The 20577-nt window shown below is 37.9% G+C and overlaps 1 protein-coding gene across 2 annotated transcripts in view; it reads left to right on the top strand.

Moving 5' to 3' along the window:
* Positions 1–20577, top strand: part of mycbp2 (MYC binding protein 2) — a 191023-nt gene that overhangs the window by 59141 nt on the left and 111305 nt on the right. For both annotated transcript variants that reach the window (XM_078545962.1, XM_078545963.1), the window contains exons 13-23: positions 1021–1185; positions 1300–1458; positions 2755–2959; positions 5558–5703; positions 6621–6725; positions 8831–8938; positions 16073–16192; positions 18094–18175; positions 18254–18371; positions 19145–19349; positions 19744–19897. In XM_078545962.1, coding sequence (XP_078402088.1) covers positions 1021–1185; positions 1300–1458; positions 2755–2959; positions 5558–5703; positions 6621–6725; positions 8831–8938; positions 16073–16192; positions 18094–18175; positions 18254–18371; positions 19145–19349; positions 19744–19897 — 1567 coding nt within the window. The remainder of the gene's footprint in view (positions 1–1020; positions 1186–1299; positions 1459–2754; positions 2960–5557; positions 5704–6620; positions 6726–8830; positions 8939–16072; positions 16193–18093; positions 18176–18253; positions 18372–19144; positions 19350–19743; positions 19898–20577) is intronic.

A 20577-nucleotide genomic window follows, 5' to 3' on the forward strand; every position in this document is an offset into this window, starting at 1 on the left:
TTTCATGTATGCTAATGCTCTGATTTAAAATAACCATGAGCATTAAACATCTGCACAGCCATTTCAGAGCACTAGTTCTTTCAAAAACAGGGAGATAGAATTCTTGTAGTGGTCAGCCATGAATGACAGCAAACATGAAAATGGTTAGTGACATTGGATTTGATGGAACCCTATAATGGGTATTTATGAAGAGTTCTAAAAGGATCCTTTTAATATGCTCCCATTCTTCAAATCTAACACTCCGTGTTATTTAAAAAAAAATACGAGGAATATTATAAGTTTTTGATTTTCATCTCCAAGTGAAAAATACTGAAAATAAATTGTTTAATCGAAAAAAGAGTTACATCCTGGCATCTCGTGTTTAAATGGATATATACAATTTTAAGTGAATACATGAATCTCGATTTTACTGTCTAAGACAATTAAAATAGAAAAATATTTATCCTCCTTTCTAAGTTTTTGATATAGCTGCTGTTTCCCAGAAATTTCCTTTTTTTAAATTTGATTTATCTGGATTACTGTCTTGGAGTGGTTGGAAAGTCTGTTCAACCTGCTCTCATGTCCTGAGGGGATGGGGAATAGGGAGCAAAATATAGGCACAACTTTTGAAACTAATTTCCCATTTGGAGGAGATTACCTTCCAGCTGTCAGTGATGGGGTGGAAATACCTGCATCATGGCACAGCCACATTCATTTCATTGGAGGTTGCCACTTGAAACTGGCTTATAAACTGATGCGCAAACACCTAACCCTGGGGAGAACATGCTTCCAGCTGGGTACACTGCATAAACAGAAGTATTCCCATTTCACCTGATAGTCGTATCATTTTGATGCCTTTGTCCTCCCTAGTGAAGGCTTGGACACTTGAGATTTAAAAATGAACTGAGTGCAACGTATAATCCATACTTTAGAGGAGTTGATTATCTCTGGCATTGTTTTCCTTTTCAAATAAAGTGAAACATTGTGTATTCTACAATAGAAATGTATAGCTATTGACTTGAGTTTGCTATTTCATTGTAGCTAAAAGCCGACGCCAACCAAAGCCTTATAAGCCAAAGAAAATGATCAAAATGGAAAGTAAAATAGCAGTCTATACAGCGTGTAACAATGGAAGCAGCGCTATCACAACAAAGGAGGGAGAACTGTACATGTTTGGCAAAGATGCAGTTTACTGTGACAGCTCAGGTTAGTAATCTAAAATTGCTAAAGTATTATTGTGCATTATGTAAAAACATTCAGTGACCCGTAATTGGGATAAGCACATGTTCTCAATTTTTTTTAATATAAATCTATAAATAGGTCTTGTGACTGAGTTGAAGGGTCACTTTGTGACGCAAGTAGCCATGGGTAAAGCTCATGCCTGTGTGTTGACTAAGAATGGAGAAGTTTGGACATTTGGTGTGAACAATAAAGGACAATGTGGAAGGGAAACTGGTGCACTCTGTCAAGGTGGAAAAGGTAAGCAGTCTTCATCTAGGAGCAGCTCACACTTTCGTTTTAAGATGTCTGTTTGTTGTTGGGAACATTCCATAGTTAATTTTTTTCCCCAAAATATGCTTTCTTTGTGTGAACCCTGGCTCTTGCCAAGAGCATTAAAAAGTCTGTTGCCTTGAACAAATAAGTGATTCATGAACCGAAAATACTAGAATTACGAAGATCTATCAGCATATGAAAAGAGAAAAGGTTCATGTTTTAAGTGGAGACCTTTGCATTATTTTTAAAGAAAGAGAGAATTTTCATTTTTTTTTCATGGGGATCCACTTTAGTCTCCATTGGCACCTATAATTTAGAGTGTGGAGGTAACTGTTCTGTGTCAGGCAGTTCTATTTGATTTTCATTGATGGCAGTGCTTTGGAATGATCTGGATGCAAGTATGAAAAAAGAGAAATTTATGCCAGGCCTAGATGCGGCACACTCGGGCTTTAAATTTTATTTCACAGCCTGATTGCCTCCAGATTGGACCTAGACTGGTTTGAAACTTGACAATGTTTTCCTTGGGATGGCTTTGAGTGCGATTGAAGATGGTCATTGGTACAAGAAAATGGCTTGCTATTTCCTCCAAGGTGGTATTTTTTTTAAAAAGCATGTGGCTATGACCTGAAATACTTCAAACTGAAAGTAGATTTTTCAGCAAGGTTTTTCTACAAAGTGAAGAAGGGTCGGTGGATAAAGATTGGAACACTTTTCAGTTTTTGCACCCAATGCCAGCCTTAACATCAGGCATAGTGTAGGTTAAATGAAGGATAAACCTCTTTCCATGTTGTTTTGAGTTAATACATTTTAATTTTCCATACCAGCTATCTAAATGGCCATTCTGACTGAAAACAACCAATTAATACTTCACTGACCTTTTTGAAGCACATTAGCACTTTGAGCTCAGCCAAACTTGTGACACTTTTATAAAAAAAAATCTTCCCCCTCCATGGGTGTTGTGGTGGAATGGTTAGAACACGTTTCCATGTCTTTCACTATTTGGCAAGAGAGAAGCATTGAGGTCCTTAAATATCCAATGCTGTGACATTTGGAAGCAGTACCTTGTGCTTGTCTGCCCAGCATTGTAGTTGAACAAGGTGCATAACCTATTGAAGACTCACTCACTCATGTTTGTCAATGTAATCGGTGTCATTTAATTGTTCGAATAGTTTTATTCTTGGCCAGTTTTAATTAGAATAAATGAACGTTAAATAAATGGTAAGACTAATTTAGGCAGGCAGATTTTTAATGAAGTGACCCATGTGTTTATTTTTTGAGTAGGTTTCAATGTGGAAAACATGGCAACAGCAATGGATGAAGATTTGGAAGAGGAACTGGATGAAAAGGATGAGAAATCTATTATGTGCCCCCCTGGAATGCACAAATGGAAACTGGACCAGTGCATGGTGTGCACTGTGTGTGGAGACTGCACTGGTTATGGAGCCAGTTGTGTCAGCAGTGGGCGACCAGACAGAGTTCCTGGAGGGTGGGTTCAAAGTGTGCTGTTGTTTCGTATTGAACTGGTAACTGTATGTTTGAAGTATCAACAAAGTAAAATGATTAATTGAGCAAAGTACTGAAGATTTGGTAAATATAATCTGTAACAAAAGCAAGATAATGTGGATGCTGGAAATCTGAAACAACAATAGAAAATGCTGGAAGCACTCAATAGACTAGGCAGCATCTGTGAAGAAAGATAATTTGATGTTTTAGGTTGATGATCTTTTCTCAAAGTTGGATCTGTAGTTGAGCCAATTTAATTATACACATGTCTAAAGTGAAATGACCCTTTTTTGTGACTGTCAGAAGCTACTTTTCAAAGCTCATCAATTATTAAACAGCTGACGTAAACATGTTTACCTTGCAGAATCTTTATTGATCCTATGGAGGCTTTTTTAAAAGATAGTTATGGGTTAACCTTGCTGTATTTAAAAAAGTGAATCCTGGTTAACCATTTGATTTTGTCAGTAATGGAAACTTCTGGAATTTTTTCATCTTTGCATTTCATGATGTAACTGTAATTCTTCCTCATTTAAATGCCAAGCCAGGTATGATTCATGTATTTTGCAAGGGGAGTAAAGAAAGAAGGAAAGCAAACTACATGGAAATTATTTTTCTTTCCTCTCTGCCTTTTTGTCCAGTGATTTTTCTCTTATCTTGAACTGAGCTTCAGTCCTTTATCTCGCATAGTTCACAATGGCTTCCTTTTCATGTTTCTCCAAGAAAGTGTATTTTTTTCTCACAATTAAGAAATGCAGCTTCTCTCCAGACAGGTATATTGAGTTTTTAAAGCCACTGACATGACCTGTATCAGAATAGTTGGCCATTTATGCAAAAAGTGCTCTGTTCAGATTATTGCACCTATTCGTCCAGAAGCCAAAAGAAGTCATTCTCAAGGTACCGTCTAAGAGAGGCTACCTTTGGACCAAACACAGGTTTCTTTGCATAAAGAAACTTGTCAAGTCAGTGCCACTATAGTACAAGCTGCTGTAGTGGTTGCCAATACTCTAAGATGAAAGCAACCTAAATTATTGTTGTTGTACGCTGGGAAGATTTGTAATCTGGAGAACAAGTCAAATACTTAATTATCCTTACCTGTGCAGATGTGCATGACTAAGAATTTAAGTTCTCTATGGGCATCCAAATTAAACTCTGGAATTAACTTTCCTAAAAGGGCTTTTTAATTAAATGGAGGCTCCCCTAAAAGGCTTCATTAGGCACAGACTAAGTTTAAAAGCTACTCTTCACATTACTGATGACTATAATACACTACCATTAGCACATTTGGAGTATATCTTTGATAGTGAAATTGTACCTTAGGCTTTGAGATTATTTTTCCAGACTTGTACATGGCAGTACATGTCCTAGGGCTGATGGCAATGGCTATCTATTATAGCTAATGAATCAGTGCAACTTTTGAGACTGCTGTGAAATATGGTCACTAACACATTCCATAATCCCAAAAATTCAAGATCAAGTGCACTAATGGCTCATTGAGATGGTAAATTTAGTGCATTTTGCACTTCACTTTTAGTCTTTAACCTGTCTCGCTATAGTTTCTGCTTCCTTCCAAAGATTGGGTGTATTCATTTGTGGATGTAATCAAGTCAAGCTTCCAAACCTTTCTGCTCAACATCTTGCTGAGGTTCAGAGCTTTAAGATGGGCGCTTATAGCAGGTGTAGGGTCCACCATATCAGTAGGACTCAATAATTGGAGTTTCCAGTCGCTCATTTGGAAGGTTCATTCATCATGATCTTTGATCAAAGTGAGACCCAAGGTTGCATTTCTTCGTGTAGAATTCTTGAAGTGTAATAATTTCAACTAAATGGAAAACAGGGTAATCAGTTGTAATTTTAGATGGTTGTTTAGCATTAAATTAACCTGAATCTTGCTGCCAGTTTTAGTTTTTGTAACGTCTTGCCTCAAGCCTTTGTTACTCTATGCAAAGAACGAAGTGTGTTTCAGAACAAGGTATTATGCTCAAGACAGAGTGGGGCAAGATCATAAGATGAAAGTGTCAATCGACAATGTCCCGAGATGGTTGATGTTCTCTGTCAGCTACCCTAATTAGAGGTGGACCTTAGTCAGTGTACTAGCTAGACTATTGCTCCAATTTGAATTTCTGTTCTGGCCAGAATGTCTATCCTACTGGGTCTTGCATGTATTTTAATTTATGTATGATTTCTGAGTTTATTGTATGTTAGAGACCTACTTTTTAATTTTTCTTTCTAATCCTTTAAGGCAACTAAACTAGACATTGTTTACTTAATTTCCAATTCTGGATAAGTCCAAATCAATCGCATCAACCATTACAGCATTTTTGTCTAGTATTACTCAGCTCATATTCCACTGCTGTGCGTTGCTCTAGCGTTACTGACTGCTGCATTATCTTTTTGCTGATTCATCTTCAGTTTGTTAGAAGTCATATCTTTATAACTTGTAGATGCTGCATCTGTTATGGTAATTTGTGGTGTCTGAAAAAATCAAGTTTAAAGATAATTGCATTAGTAGATTGTAACAAACACTGAAGACATGTAGGAAAGTATTTGTTTCATTATATGCTTTCATCATGGTCTATTTTAGGCTTTGTGGATGTGGATCTGGTGAGTCTGGTTGCGCACTCTGTGGTTGCTGTAAGGCCTGTGCCCGGGAGTTGGATGGACAAGAAGCGAGGCAGCGAGGAATTCTTGATGCTGTTAAAGAGATGATCCCTCTGGATCTTCTTTTAGGTGAGTGTTTTTAAAAGCACAACCCGATTTTTCTGAAGTTTAGCTTAATATGGTATCAAAACAAGATCCATCAATGTGTAGCACTCGAATTTCTGTCGTCTATTTAAAATTTCAACCAGAAGGAAAATAAGTTTCGATGAGATGGCCCTGCAGTTTATCAGATTAATCAGATTTAGAGGTACTAATATAGATCTTTACAGTCCACCTGAAGTAACTGCCATTTGAAACAACTCTTCACATTGTATTGAAGGTATAAAACTAAGTGATGTAGTGAAATATAATTCAGAATCCTAAAAATTGCAAGGTGGAGGCACTTTGGCACACCAAACCTATAGGGATTGCTACTTCTATTACTGTACTCGCATTCTCCTTCCTTTCCTGGGTACCTTTAGTATAATTTTCCTCATATGTACTCACTTGGCTTTTAATTGATGTGAAGTTTCTGCTTTGATTTTTGTAGCATCCACCACTTAATTGCAAGAGTTGGTCACCAGTAATTCATTTTCAGTTCATCATTAGATGATGACTGTTCATTTATTCCAGACATTCAACTCTAACATTTGAAAAATATTTCATTTTATAAAGGATTGCATGGTAATGCAGTTTTTGATCATTGACAGCTCTGCACAACAAAACAGAAAACATTGCATTAAATTGTTTGTTGTAGGATGGAAGATATCACAACTTTAAAATGAGGGAACAAAGCTTTCATAAAAGCCCCCAGTGCTATATAAAATAAATGGTAACTATAAATACAATTTTAGCTCTTAAAATACGCCCCCCATAAATAGGGGTTTGGGAATTTGTGCCTTATTGCTACAGGATTAAATGAAATTGAGAAAATTGGAAGAATATTTAAATGAGTGTGTTTCCAGGACCCACAATTTTTTTTCTTTAAATAATTGTAATTCCTTCAGCAGGACCTGTCCCGCCAGGAGTCAATATAGAAGAACACATTCAACTAAGACAAGAAGAGAAAAGGCAACGGCTGAGCAGAAGGCACAGGCTGGAAGAAGTGAGAGGTATGTTTTTTGTAAAGGCTTAAGTGACAGATGACATCCTTCTAAAGTGGTGTTTTTCAGACACAAGTTTAAAAAAAATTTTGACATATTAATTATTCTGGATGACTGTTGATTCCCATCAATCAGGCATCGTATCTAAATTTGAAGTGTCATGCTAAATGATCTAAAAAAAACTAATTGCTGTGGTATAATTTTCAATTCTAAAACTGCACCTTGATCTGATTAAACATTTGTATGTCATCTGCTTAACTAATTGAATGCTATATTTCACCATAAAACCTACTGGAGAATGCACTATAGTTATATATAGCAAATTTCAACTGGCTTAAAAAAGTACTCCTTCAGAAAAGTTCACTCATAGCTAACAACAACTTGCATTTATATAGCACTTCACAGGAGCAATTATCAAACAAAATTTAGCACCAAGACACACACGGAGATATTAGGATAGGTGACCAAAAGCTTTGCCAAAGATGTTGTTTAAAGAGTGTTTTAAAGGAAAGAGAGATAACTGGTATTTCAGGTAAATAAAGAACTTCAGCAAACTCTTGAAGATTGCTAGTTAAGGGTCTATCAGCTGCATAGAAATATCTTGAGTTGAGTTGCTTGCATCTTCTCAGTTGTTTTGAAGAATTCAACATGCATCATGGTTGTTTGTCCATCTTGGGTCTATACTGTTGTTGACTGAGCTATAGCTGCACAGCCTCGGCAACTATTGCTGGCTTTAATTACTAATAGAGCTGGAAATTCCCCCATGGAGGGGCTTAAATGCTCCACAAAGCAATTTGGACATGAGTAAACTTGAACTTCAAGCAAGTCCAGATTAGAAAGAAAGGTTGGTATTTTTGTAAAGTTCCTTATCACAGCTGAACACCTCAAAGTCCTTTATATACAACATATTACATTAAAGTGAAGTTGTAAAAGCGTTGGAAGGTCAGAAGTGTCCCACAAGCAGTACTGAGATTAATATCCAAATAATTTGTTTTTGGTTCTGCGCAAGGGATGAATATTTGTAAAGACACAGAATTTCCTGTGTTTTAAACATCATCACTGGATCTTTAATGTCCACTTGGAGTAGGCTGATGAAGCCTCAGTTTGGCATCTCATCTAAAGAATAGCATCTCAAATTATATAACACTCCTTCAGCCTTGGATTATCAGTTGCATTGTTCCTTTTTAAAGTAATAGAATTTATTTTCCCTTTGGCTTTTTCTCTGCTAGTTGTCAGTCAAAAAGGATGGAAATTTTTAGATAAATTATCTTAAGTCAAAGATTAACTCCCTCAGTCTTATAGTGCTGCATTGCATCACTTATATCATGTGTTATGAAGTGTTGCAAGTATATTTTCCAGTACTATAATTAACACTTTAGGTGGACAATTTATTTTACTGAAACCCACCTCTGTTTGGGTGAAGCAATGACACAAATACTGTTAAATCTATTTGTAACAAAACAAAGAAGCTTCTTACGGCACAGAAGTAATGGTTTCATTGTAAGTATCATTCACAAAAAAAATCATGACCTGCTTCAGCTAAGTTTCCAAACACTTTGAGACCTCACATGTTACAAATGGTTTGTTGACATCGGTGTGTTTTCTTAACATCTTAATACCAGGAGCGAGGGGTGTCAAGAATTTTGTTTGGGTGTAGTTTCAAGGCAGCAGCATGATAATCTGAATACAGAGATTTTTATTGTTGAAGTAACTGATATTTTGCTGAACAAGACATGCAAAACTAAATTTTTCTCTAAGAAGTTCAATAAAATCTTACTTACATTTTTGTAGTGTGCATTTTATCCAATAATAATATGGAAAATAAAGCAGCTGAACCCAAGTGCACAAAATTTGTAATTGTAAATTTATTCAGAATTTGTTTGAAATTTATCATGTTTATTATTTGTCATGTTACTGTTCTATCATTCATCAACATTTTTCCTTAATTTTTTGTATTATGATATTACTATCTTCAACGTAGTCTTTTACTCATAATGCCTCAAATACAGTTGATGCCATTTTCTTCTTATATTATAGACAAACAATATTTTTTGTTTTTGACAGTTATTTCATTTGTGAGCTTTCCTATGCATGTGCAAGTTATTTCTCCTCAGGCCCCATTGTATTTCCTGGTCCCATTTATTTGAATCATCGAGAACAGGCCATAGCCAGGCTAAGACCCCTTCCATCAAAGCTAAAGCATAAACGGGACAAGCATAAAGGTACTTGGTCATCCTTCCTTACTGGCTGGAGGACTACAACCTATCCTGCCATTCATATTCTTCTGTCAGCTGAGTCTCTGTGTTAGGTGGACAACTGTACAGAACTGATTTTGCTTTTCATGTTTTATTATTGAGTAGCCCGAGGAGAAAATAAAGCTATTCTGGTTTAAGATTGACTAGATTGAATGGAAACATTGCTTGGTTGCTTCAGTTTGTACAAGAAAGAATGTCTCTTGACTTCATTCAGATTTCTTTTACCTTGTTTTCTGAATTTGTGCAATTCCATTTTGAAGAATGGAGATTGTTGCTTTGAAGAAAGGGAGAATAAATTTTTGCTAAATTGTTAATCTGCTTACAGGTTGCTGTACATTATATAACATATTACCTTGCATTTATGCTTTCTGTATTCTTTCTTGAAAGAAAACTTGCCAGCTGATTTGTCTTGATAATTGCTATTAATGCTTTCCAGTCAAACATGTCTTGATTATAAATGGTTACTTGTGTTGCAATCAGCATCTTTCTGGCATTGCATGCATGCGCCAACTAATGAATAATGATGAGATGTGCAACTTAACGCAACTCATGGTCCACAATTGGTGACTTGTAGGTTCAGGGCCTCGCTTATAAGCAAAATCAATTGCCTATCTTGCTTCCCCTTGCTGATTCCTTTTTGAGACTTAAACTTAAATAGGGAGGTTTCTTGGGCTAGCAAAAAACAATTGAAATAATTGAATTACTAAAGTCATCTGCCTGGTGTATGCTCTAATAAGGGAAGCAACTGTAACACAAGTAGTTATTTTGTGATGAGAATACTCATGTAAATTGCTTCCTTTTGTGTGGTATAAAAACCTCTCGCATTTAATCTCTATTGTGTTGGGCAAAAGGAAGGTCAAGTTACTTGTAAGATTTAAAAGTAGCACTTGTTTTGCTTTGACTGGAAAGGATTAAATGTGTGAAATTTCTTCTTGAACTTGAACTCTGCTCTCAAATTTTTATTGCAAGTGGTCAGTCTGATTCATTTAAATTTCTCTGCATTTAAAAACAAATCAGAGGAATTAATCAGTATTTATGAAAACATGGAGACTGACCTTTGATGTAATTACTCACTGATTTGACCAACTTGGACACAACTCTGCATTTAGTTTTGGCTCAAGCAACCCATTTTTTTCCTGGACTAAAAATTCTTTAGCATTGAATGCACTGTTAACTCTAGTGTTGTCACCAGGCTTCTGTAATGTTGGCACTAATATACTTTTTGATTGTACTTCAGCTTTAACTGCACTTAGGCTTTAATATTGCATGATGCTTTTATATAAATCATCGTCACAGGTTGTTTCCACTAGAGTGACAGGTGATCATCCTCATTTTGTATTGATACGTACTCCTCCAGATATAACACAAATTTGGAAAGATAATTGTATTGTTGGGTGTCTTTCCACAGTTTGAAGAACCATTGTATGAACTTTTTGTGTAGTTATGACTTTGCTGAAGTCCTAGTGGCAACACTTTATTTTCAGATCTTGATGCTTTTAAAGTTCATTTCTAAACTGATGAGAGATTGAGTGAACAGGATTCTGGTAATTGGAAGTAATCATACAGCCAAATCACACAGATTTTTCTTGTATTTTGATTCACATTACTTACAACTTATGAATGTTAAAATTCTATACCCCCACAATTTTTGTTGCCCAAGCTTGTTCTTCTGGAGAAAACATTCTTCATTATATAATGGAAAATAAATCTGACTGTGCACTTTGTTATTCATGTGTTGAATATTAGAAGTAAAATTTTTGGACACTTTGCTGGTAACTTCCTGTCTTAGGCTGTTGAATGATTCCTTTTGAGCTACACCATTGAGTCATCTTTGCTGCCTTCACCAGGACCATAATGGCCACTTACCTCCACACCAGGACAAATCAGCGTTTCTTCATGGCTTCTTTGTTTTTTCAAAATGATTTTGGGCCATGCTAAAGTTCTGGAACACTTGGAGCAAAGATACTTTTGAGTTCTTCATCAGGTTTCCCATTTCATTTGTAGCTTAAATCTACAGTTCTCCTGGTTTTTATCAGTGTGGTCTTTAATTGTACCACTGCAACCTAATGCAGTTGACCAACTTGTATAGATCCTGTCTTGACCATGAGTTTATGTCACCACTGAGTTTTGAAGTTCTCACCATATTATGAAGTTTTCCCAGTGGCTGCCTTGAATGAAATCCACCTTTCCGTTTTGTTCCACTGCACAGCTATTTGAATTATGAAAACCATTTAATCTGAAGCTCAGCACAAGGACATGGTTTGATCATTTCATAAGCTGGAAAGCTGTCATGGTCGAAGAATGTTGGAACTGGACTTCCCTTGACATTCAAGAATGTTGTTGTTTTGTCTTCCCTTGACAACAGCTGTAGTAAGGTGGTTATGTGGGATTATTTGCCCTTCCCACATCCCAGTTATAGGCATAGCCTTGATGTCACAGGAAGCAATTAGGACTTGTTTTCAGCTGGATAACACCTGTTTCTCTTCCATCTAAAAGTTTTTGTGTGTGATTTGACCATGTTCAGGGATATGGGTACATTGTTATCTCCATTTCCGAGTTTGATGAGGTTAGGCAGTATTGTGGCGCAAACAAGGTTGTTATATGATGCTCATGGCCAAGCATTCAGAGAAATCAATATCATGGGAGGTCATTCTTCTGGCACTTTAACTCTCCCCAAGCTTAACACCATAATTTTAAATGTCCTTTAATGACTGAATGTAATCAGTTATCTGCAGAATCATGCCAAATATTGTTGGATCCATCTTATCTCACTTTTTGGTTCAAATTTACTTCAACAGTTCAGATATGCTTAACATTAGTTTTAACATGTGTCCTTTTAGTCTAGCTTCATTTGATTAATGAATGGGTGAGTAGAAAACTTAATCCAACTGAGCATGAAGAAAATCTGTGCCGTTGTTTTTCACTCCAACCATAAGCTCCTCTCCCTTGGCACTGATTACATTATATGGTCATTCTGGTTGACCACCTGACAGCATTGGAGGAATACCTCTTGGTGAAATGATTTGAAAATGTAACTTTACATTTTGGCCATTTGTTCCTGCTTAGGATTTCGGCTTGGTTCTAAGCAATTGAAAGAACATTTGAAACTTTGAAATTCTTGATTATTTGTTTCACTCCAAGCAGTTGTCCTTCCTTTTGATGCTGACTGTGAACTGAATCTATGAATGGTGGACCTATCCTATCTTGTCTGGGTGTGTTCATAAGCCCTATACATCTGTTTTGTCAGATTACATTTTTCTTGTACCAGGGAATAATAATGCCAAGTTCTGACCCCAACCCACTTTCCTTTAATTGAAAACCTTGGTTGATATGCACATAATAGTAGCCTTCCCTGTAGATGAGACACAAAATCTTCAATAAGAAATCATATCCCTCATGAGCAAGTTTTTACCAAAAGACAGGATGAGGCGGTTCGGAAGAGAAATTGTAGGTGGTGGTGATCCCATGCATCTGCTGTCCTTGTCCTTGTAGGTGGTAGAGGTCACAGGTTTGGAAAATGTTGTGGAAGGAACCTTGGTGAGTTGCTGCAGTTTATCTTGTAGATAGTGCACACTGCTGCCACTGTGCATTGGTGCTGGAGAGAGTGAATGTTGAAAATAGTGGATCAGCTGCCACTTAGGCTGGTCGTTTTGTCCTGGATGGTGTCGAGCTTTTTGAGTGTTGTTGGAGCTGTCCTTAACCAGGCAAGTGGAGAGTATTCCATCACACTCCTAACTTGTGCCTTGTAGATGGTGGGCAGGCTTTAGGGAGGCAGGAGGTGAGTTACTCACTGACGAATTTCCAGCCTCTGCTCTGTTCTTGTAGTCAAAGTATTATTCCAGTTCAGTTTCTGGTCAATGTTAACCGCCACGATGTTGAGAGATTTAGCGATGGTAGTGCCATTGAATGTCATGGGGAGATGGTTAGATACTTTCTTGCTGGAGATGGTCATTGCTCACCATTTGTGTGACATTACAACCATGCTAAATGGAATAGACTTCGAACAGATCTAGCAATTCTAGACTGAGTATCCATGAGGTGCTGTGGGCCATCATCAGCAGCAGAACTGTACTCAACCACAATCTGTAACCTCATGGCCCGGCACATCCCTCACTCTACCATTACCACCAAGCTGGGGGATCAACCCAGGTTCATTGAAGAGTGCAGGAGGGCATGCCAGGAACAGAACCAAGCGTACCTAAAAATGACATGTCTACCTGGTGAAGCTACAACTACTTGCGTGCCAAAAAGTGTAAGCGGCTTGTGATAGAGCCAAGTGATCCCACAACCAACGGGTCAGATCTAAGTTCTGCAGTCCTGCCACATCCAGTTGTAAGTGGTGGTGGACAATTAAACAACTCACTGGAGGAGGAGGCTGCACAAATATCCCCAACTTCAATGATGGGGGAGCCCAGTTCATCAGCGCAAAAGGTAAGGCTGAAGCATTTGCAATAATCTTCAGCCAAAAGTGCTGAGTAGATGATCCATCATGGCCTTCTCCAGAGGTCCACAGCATCACAAATGCCAGTCTTCAGCCAATTACTCCACGTGATATCAAGAAACGGTCGAAGGCAATGAATATTGCAGAGACTGTGAGCCCTGGCAATATTCCAACAATAGCACTGAAGACGTGCTCCTGAACTTGCTGCGCCCATAGCCAAGCTATTCAGTACAACTACAACACTGGCATCTATGTGGCAATGTGGAAAATTGCCCAGGTATGTCCTGTATACAAAAAGCAGGACAAATCCAACCTGGCCAATTGCCGCCCCATCAGTCTCCTCAGTAAAGTGACAGAAGAGGTCATCAACAGTGCTATCAAGTGGCGCTTGATAGCAGGTTAGCAATAACCTGCTGACTGATGCTCAGTTTGGGTTTCGCCAGGGCCACTCAGCTCCTGACCTCATTAGAGTCTTGGTTCAAACATGGACAAAAGAGCTGACCTGCAGAGGTGAGGTGAAAGTGACTACCCTTGACATCAAGGCAGCATTTGACCAAGTCTGACATCAAGTAGCCCTAGCAAAGCTGGAGTCAGTGGGAATCGGGGGTGGGGGAGTTCTCCGCTGGTTGAAGTCTAGCACTACAAAGGAAGATGGTTGTGCTTGTTGGAGGTCAATTATCTCAGTTCTAGCACATCACTGCAGGGCAGTGTCCTCGGCCGAACCATCTTCAGCTGCTTTATCGATGACCTTCCTTCCATCATAAGGTCAGAAGTGGGGATGATTGCACAATGTTCACCATTCAGGACGACTCAAATACTGAAGCAGCCCATGCCCAAATGCGGCAAGGCCTATGCAATATCCAGGTTTGGGCTGGCATGTGGCAAATAAATTTGTGACACACAAGTGCCAGGTAATAACCATGTCCAACAAGAGAGAATGTAACCATTGCCCCATGACACTCAATGGTATTACCATCGCTGAATCCCCCACTATCAGCGTCCTGGGGTGGGGTGGGGTGGTGGTTACCATTGACTGACTAGAAACTGAACTAGACTAGCCATATAAATTCTGCGGCTACAAGAGCAGGGTCAGAGACTAGGAATCCCGTGGTGAATAACTCACCCGACTCCCCAAAGTCTGTCCACCAATGACAAGGCACAAGTCAGGAGTGTGATGGAATGCTCTCCTTTTGCCTGGATGAGTGCAGCTCCAACAACAACTCAAGAAGTTCGACACCATCCAGAACAAAACAGCCCACTTGATTGGCACTCCATCCACAATTATTCACTCCCTCCACCACGACGCACAGTAGCAGCAGTGTGTACCGTCTACAAGATGCACCCCAGGAACTCACCAAGGCTCCTTAGTACTTTCCAAACCTGTGACTGCTAACATCTAGAAGAATAAGGACAGCAGATGCATGGCAACACCACCACCACCTGGAAGCTCCCCTCCAAGCCACACTCCATCCTGACTTGGAAAAATACCACTGTTCCTTCACCGTCGCTGGGTCAAAATCCTGGCACTCCCTCCCTAATAGCACTCTGGGTGTACCTACACCACATGGACTGCAGCGGTTCAAGAAGGCAGCTCACCACCACCACCTTGAGGGCAATTAGGGATGGGTAATAAATGCTGGCCTAGCCAGCAATGCCCTCATCCTGAGAGTGAATAAAAAAAGAGATGTTTCTACTTTGGGGAAATCCAAAACTAGGGCCATAAATGCAGTCACTTAAAAACTCAGGAAATTGAGGGAAAGCTCCTTTATCCAGAGAGAAGTTAGAATTTGGAACCTGCTTGCGCATGGAGTTGTTGAGACATTAGTTTAGACCCCTTTAACAGGAAGCTGGATAGGTACATGGGGGAAAAATAATTAGAAGGATATGGTAGTCGGGTAAGAGAAGACTTGTGTAGAGCAGAGACCAGTTTGGACCAACTGACCTATTTTTGTGCTCTAGTTTTCTATGTAATTTTAGACTTTGGCTTTGCCAACCTGAACCTGAGTTTTCCGAACTTGAATAAGTGGAATATATTCCTACAGAGAGGGAGTGTGTGAAATCCTAAGTTTAGATTCTTCAGTAACTTGGTTTCTATGTTCCTAAACTGCTCCCTTCTGCATGTGTCACACACCCAGCTGACCAAGACATTTCCCCACTTGCATACGCAGGTTGAACATTCAGAGAATGAGGACACCTATACCAATGATGTGTTTCATTTTTTTTTAAAGTGTCTTAATTTAAACTATCAATAGCACTTTATTTATATATTTCTCCAGGGAACATTATACCAGAAGACTTCCATACGTCTGCTGCCATTCCCACTAACGAAGGTTGTATTTTTTGGCCTACTTAGGTGAATGGGCATGGTACAAAAATTGGTCCCTTTATAAAAAAAAAAAGATAAACAAATGGAAGAAAAAGTAGTGGTGGCTGGCAACTCTAAATATTACAGGGCCTCAATACCAGTTTAATAGAAGATCAAAGACTACCTTTTTAAATTTGCATTATATTTACAAAAAGTGTGTATTGGCTTTATGATGAAACCTAAGTTGCTGTATGTTATAGTCGAGAAGCTCCTGTAAATATCGGACTCAACTGTTATGACTATTTGCTCTGTTTCGATGTGTGGATTACTGTGTTGTTTGGGCATTTATTTTCAGATGCTAATGGAGAAAGGGTCGATAAAGACACCAGCAAGATTACAACATACCCTCCAGGTGCTCTATGTCTTGACTATGAGCTCCAAGCAATCCAGGTTAGCTGTGGATTTCATCACTCAGGTATGTATATTAGACAGTGATTTGAATAGAGAAAAAAAAAACTAAGTGCCTTTCATGTGCTTGCGAAATCTGAAAATGCTTCACATCCAATGAGTTGCTTTGAAGTGCAGTCACTTGATATAGGAATGTACAGCACCAGACAAGACCATTTTGGCCCATCTCCCAGTTCAAAAGTGTGTTTCACTATGGTACATTTTCAGTTACATTTCTCACCAGATTTCTGACCAACTCACCTGAAAATTACTAATCACCTTTCTGGGAAGTCCATTCAAAAGATTCACCAACCCATTACCAAACAGTTACTTTTAATCTATCTCTATCTTCTATTTTGAGTTTCATCCCATGGCCGCTTATTGTTCCTTGGGTCATGGCAAACAGCTTCTCGAGTTAGTTTTGCTAAGGATTTTGAATATCTCCACAAGTTCCCTTCACTGCACCTGTAGACTCTCCTTATAGCTAAGGTGTCTGATGCCAGGTATCTCAGCATACTTCATTTCTTATGGATCATTAAAGTGGTTCACCCGTAATCATAAAAAAAACTTTTTTTTTAGTAATTTCAACTCCGAAGTTAACCCATAAAGGCTGCAATACTCTCATCTTGCAGAAAGTTTTTTTAAAAGCGATATAGTTCACAAAGCAGTTCTATGAAGAATTGTGATCCTCATAAGGAACTTTGTACTTGTTACCAGCTGCAGATTGAGGGGCTTGTTGGTAATCCTGAGAGTAGAAAAGTTTGCAGTGAGCTGAAATGAGCGTAATTTGTTTGGTTAATGTTCCTAATGTAGGAGCATGGGATCAATTTTTAAATCTTAACTCCAGGTAAAAGTATTCATAAGTTATAGAAATAGGTCTTGAATATTATATGAATTAAGTAGACCAGGATCTGCTAATGTACCATCAAGTGGAAAGTCCTGTTAGGTCGACTATGGGACAGTAATTGCATTATATCATAACTAGATTACGCCATTTAGTTTTGAAGTTCTAATGCATTACATTTAGTTCAACATTCGCGAACGAGCCTTCATGATTTTGCCTTTCAGTGTTTAGAAGATGTTGGCTCATAGATTCCTGAGAGCCGCACAGCAGAAAGTTCAGCTATTGATCTGTTTGGCTTAAAATGTTCCCTAGACACAGACAGTTACAGTAGCTAATTTGTTGTAACTGAAATAATTATCTGTTTGTGAGTGATGGCATTTGAATTTGAAGTAATGTTCAAACAGGACTATTTGGAACTTGAAAATTATTCTCCATTCTTTTTTTCCTCACACCTTCCTCTCCTAAAGACATTGAATTTCCTGGGATATGGTTCCATAGGTTTTGGTCATCCTTTGCCACCCTTCCTATGTGATCATTATTCATAACTGAGCTTCCATGCATGTTAACTCTAATTGTTAATGGTGGACACCACTGCAATATCCTACCTTACCCTTGCCTGACCTCCATGCATATGTAAACATAACCGACAGTTTTTGCTGAATTGTGACAGGGAATTGAATATGCTGGTAGTATTTTCTTCTTGCCTTTTCTCTCCCTGATCTCCACCATCCTCCTTCCCTATCCCATGCCTGCTTCCAAAATACAGGGACGCAGTGATGAATTGTGGCTTCAGGACAGACTAAGCATTTCATTTGCAGCCTTTTTGGGCTGTATGACTAATCTACTGGCTGCTTAAACTCCTCTGATCTTTCTTGGGGAAGCCAAGTTTCCTTTTAATTGTAACCCAGTTAAGAAATCTTAATATCCAGTAATTGGGGAAAGTTTGTAAATTAACTGTTAGGTGAATATTTTGACTTGTGCTAGTCAATATAATTTGCATTTTTTTCAGAGGAGTAAATGTTTATATGTTTCTGGTACTCAAATTATTACTCCAAGGGTTTTAATATTTTCCAAACAATCTACAGTGATTCTGATGGAGAATGGTGATGTGTATACATTTGGATATGGACAACACGGTCAACTTGGACATGGAGACGTAAATTCAAGGTAATAAATGAAACAGTGAAAGCTTTGCATTTGTGGGATTTATTTTTGTTACTTTACTAAATATATTTTTTGTTTCAGAGGGGCGCCCACATTGGTACAGGCCTTACCAGCTCCTTGCACCCAAGTAACTGCAGGCAGTAACCACACAGCCCTACTGTTATCAGATGGACAAGTCTTCACATTTGGAAGCTTCTCTGTAAGGATATATGTCTTAGGATTTGCTTGCTATTTTATGCAATATTTCAATAAATGGTGATATACAAAAGTTAATTGTATAGACATAATATTTTCCATGAAATATAGCTGAAACAAAATAGAATGGTTTCAAAGCTGTACATAAATTTCTGCTATATAATATCGTACTATAGGTTATGGAATAAATCTAACAAGTAGATTTTTGATGCATTTCCTCTTCCTTGTACTATTCTCAAGTGCAGGCTGTTATTACAACCACAGCCTATGCGTCATTTAATGAATTACCCCCTTTCTTGCCTAATGATCCTTAATACTTGATACAATGTTATTTGTTTTCAAGGTGAAGATTTGAATAGTCGTAGCTGTGGCTTTTGAGTTATACCTTTTCATGCTCGATTACTTAGGATTCATCTGTATGTGAAAAGTGTTTTGTTCTCAGACATCACTCATATTACTAAGTTTAAAATTGACCTAAGAAATAATTTCAGATGAAATGTATACATTTTGAATGTGTAAAGTGATGAATAAAATTACACCACATTGTTCTCAACCTCTGTGCTCTATTTAGTCCTGAATTGAATTTCCGACCCCATATTCTCTTCAGTACCAAGACTGTCTACTTTGCCCTCTATAATGTCATCGTGCAACTCGTGCATCAAAATTCGGACATAAGTGCCTTGGGATGTTTTTTCAATTTAATGGAACTACATAAATGCAAGTTGTTAAGTTCATATTAGTGGCAGTGAAAATGAAATCCTTTCTTTCCTTTTGTAGAAAGGGCAACTTGGTAGACCAATTTTGGACATACCTTTCTGGAACACAAGACCATCCCCTATGCCAAATATAGGCTCAAAGTATGGCCGGAAGGCTACCTGGATAGGTGCAAGTGGAGACCAGACCTTCCTCCGCATTGATGAAGCACTTATTAACTCTCATGTTTTATCAACTTCAGAAATCTTTGCCAGCAGAAGCATTATAGGCAAGACCGATTTTATATTTTGGTACTCGATTGTGTTGTGAATTTTCAAAACTATTAACAGAAGTGAATTCGTTATAAATTGCAGCAAGGCTTCAAAATGTAGATCAAATGTTCATCAAAATACAACCTGATTAATATACCACAAAGCACAATAATTTCATTTTAAGTAGAATTAAATTGTACCATCAGGCATGCCAGAGATAAATTCACTGTACAGTGTGCTGTATTGAACTATATAGACGAGGAGCTAAGCTCTTAAATTGCTGTAGAGGAGGGAAATATAGGGATGAGGTCTTGATTTCTAGTTTTATTAAAAATCTGAACATTTTTGAAGAGGTGTCAATGGTATGGCTAAATGTCTTATGGGAGTCTGATCTGTGGTTTATTCAAACAGGTTTGGTACCTGCATCCATAACTGAGCCACCACCCTTTAAATGCCTGTTAATCAATAAGCTGGATGGAAGCTGCAGGACCTTTAATGATTCAGAACAAGAAGACTTACGAGGATTTGGAGTTTGCTTGGACCCCGTGTATGATGTCATTTGGAGGTAATCTTGCAATCATTCCCTGCAGTAGAATTTTTGAGCACAAAGATACACTATTTTCCATCATATTTTGGATTTTAAACTTGTAGATGCAATCAGATAATGCCACATTTGTGTTAACTTGCAGAGATCTGAAATATGAATATTTAAAGAACTAAGTTTAATTCATGTTTTTTATCCTGGGGAGCTTCAAATACCCTTTGCCTTACTCAGTATTAACTTGTTGCCATATTTACTAAGCCTTACATTTTAAAGATTGTTTTCTACAGTTGCTTGCAAAAATATGCACTGAAAACCAAAATTTTGAAGTTGCCCATGATATTCTTGCTTTCAGTTCTATTGAATTTGAATATTGTACTTCACAAAGAAAAGCATGACGACTGAAACTTAAATTATAGGTTTATACATTTATTGAGCTACTGCATGCCTTTTAACATATGTTACAAAAAAATAATACTTTAGGTTTGTTACAAAGAGTCAAAATGCAGTTGTGGAAATTAGTTCATTTGCTTGTCACCTGTAGGACTTGTGTAATATCATTCTAAAAGTTATTTCAGTCTTTTTTATGTAAGGTTTTACAGCGCAGTTCAGAACTGTTGAACAGTGAAGGTTGGGGCTAGTCCTACAGCCTGCACAATTGATTTGTTTGATTTTTTTCTTTGCTTGAGCATATTGATGTATTA

The sequence above is a fragment of the Cetorhinus maximus genome, chromosome 7, assembly GCF_964194155.1.
Source record: "Cetorhinus maximus chromosome 7, sCetMax3.hap1.1, whole genome shotgun sequence".
NCBI classification, from domain to species: domain Eukaryota; kingdom Metazoa; phylum Chordata; class Chondrichthyes; order Lamniformes; family Cetorhinidae; genus Cetorhinus; species Cetorhinus maximus.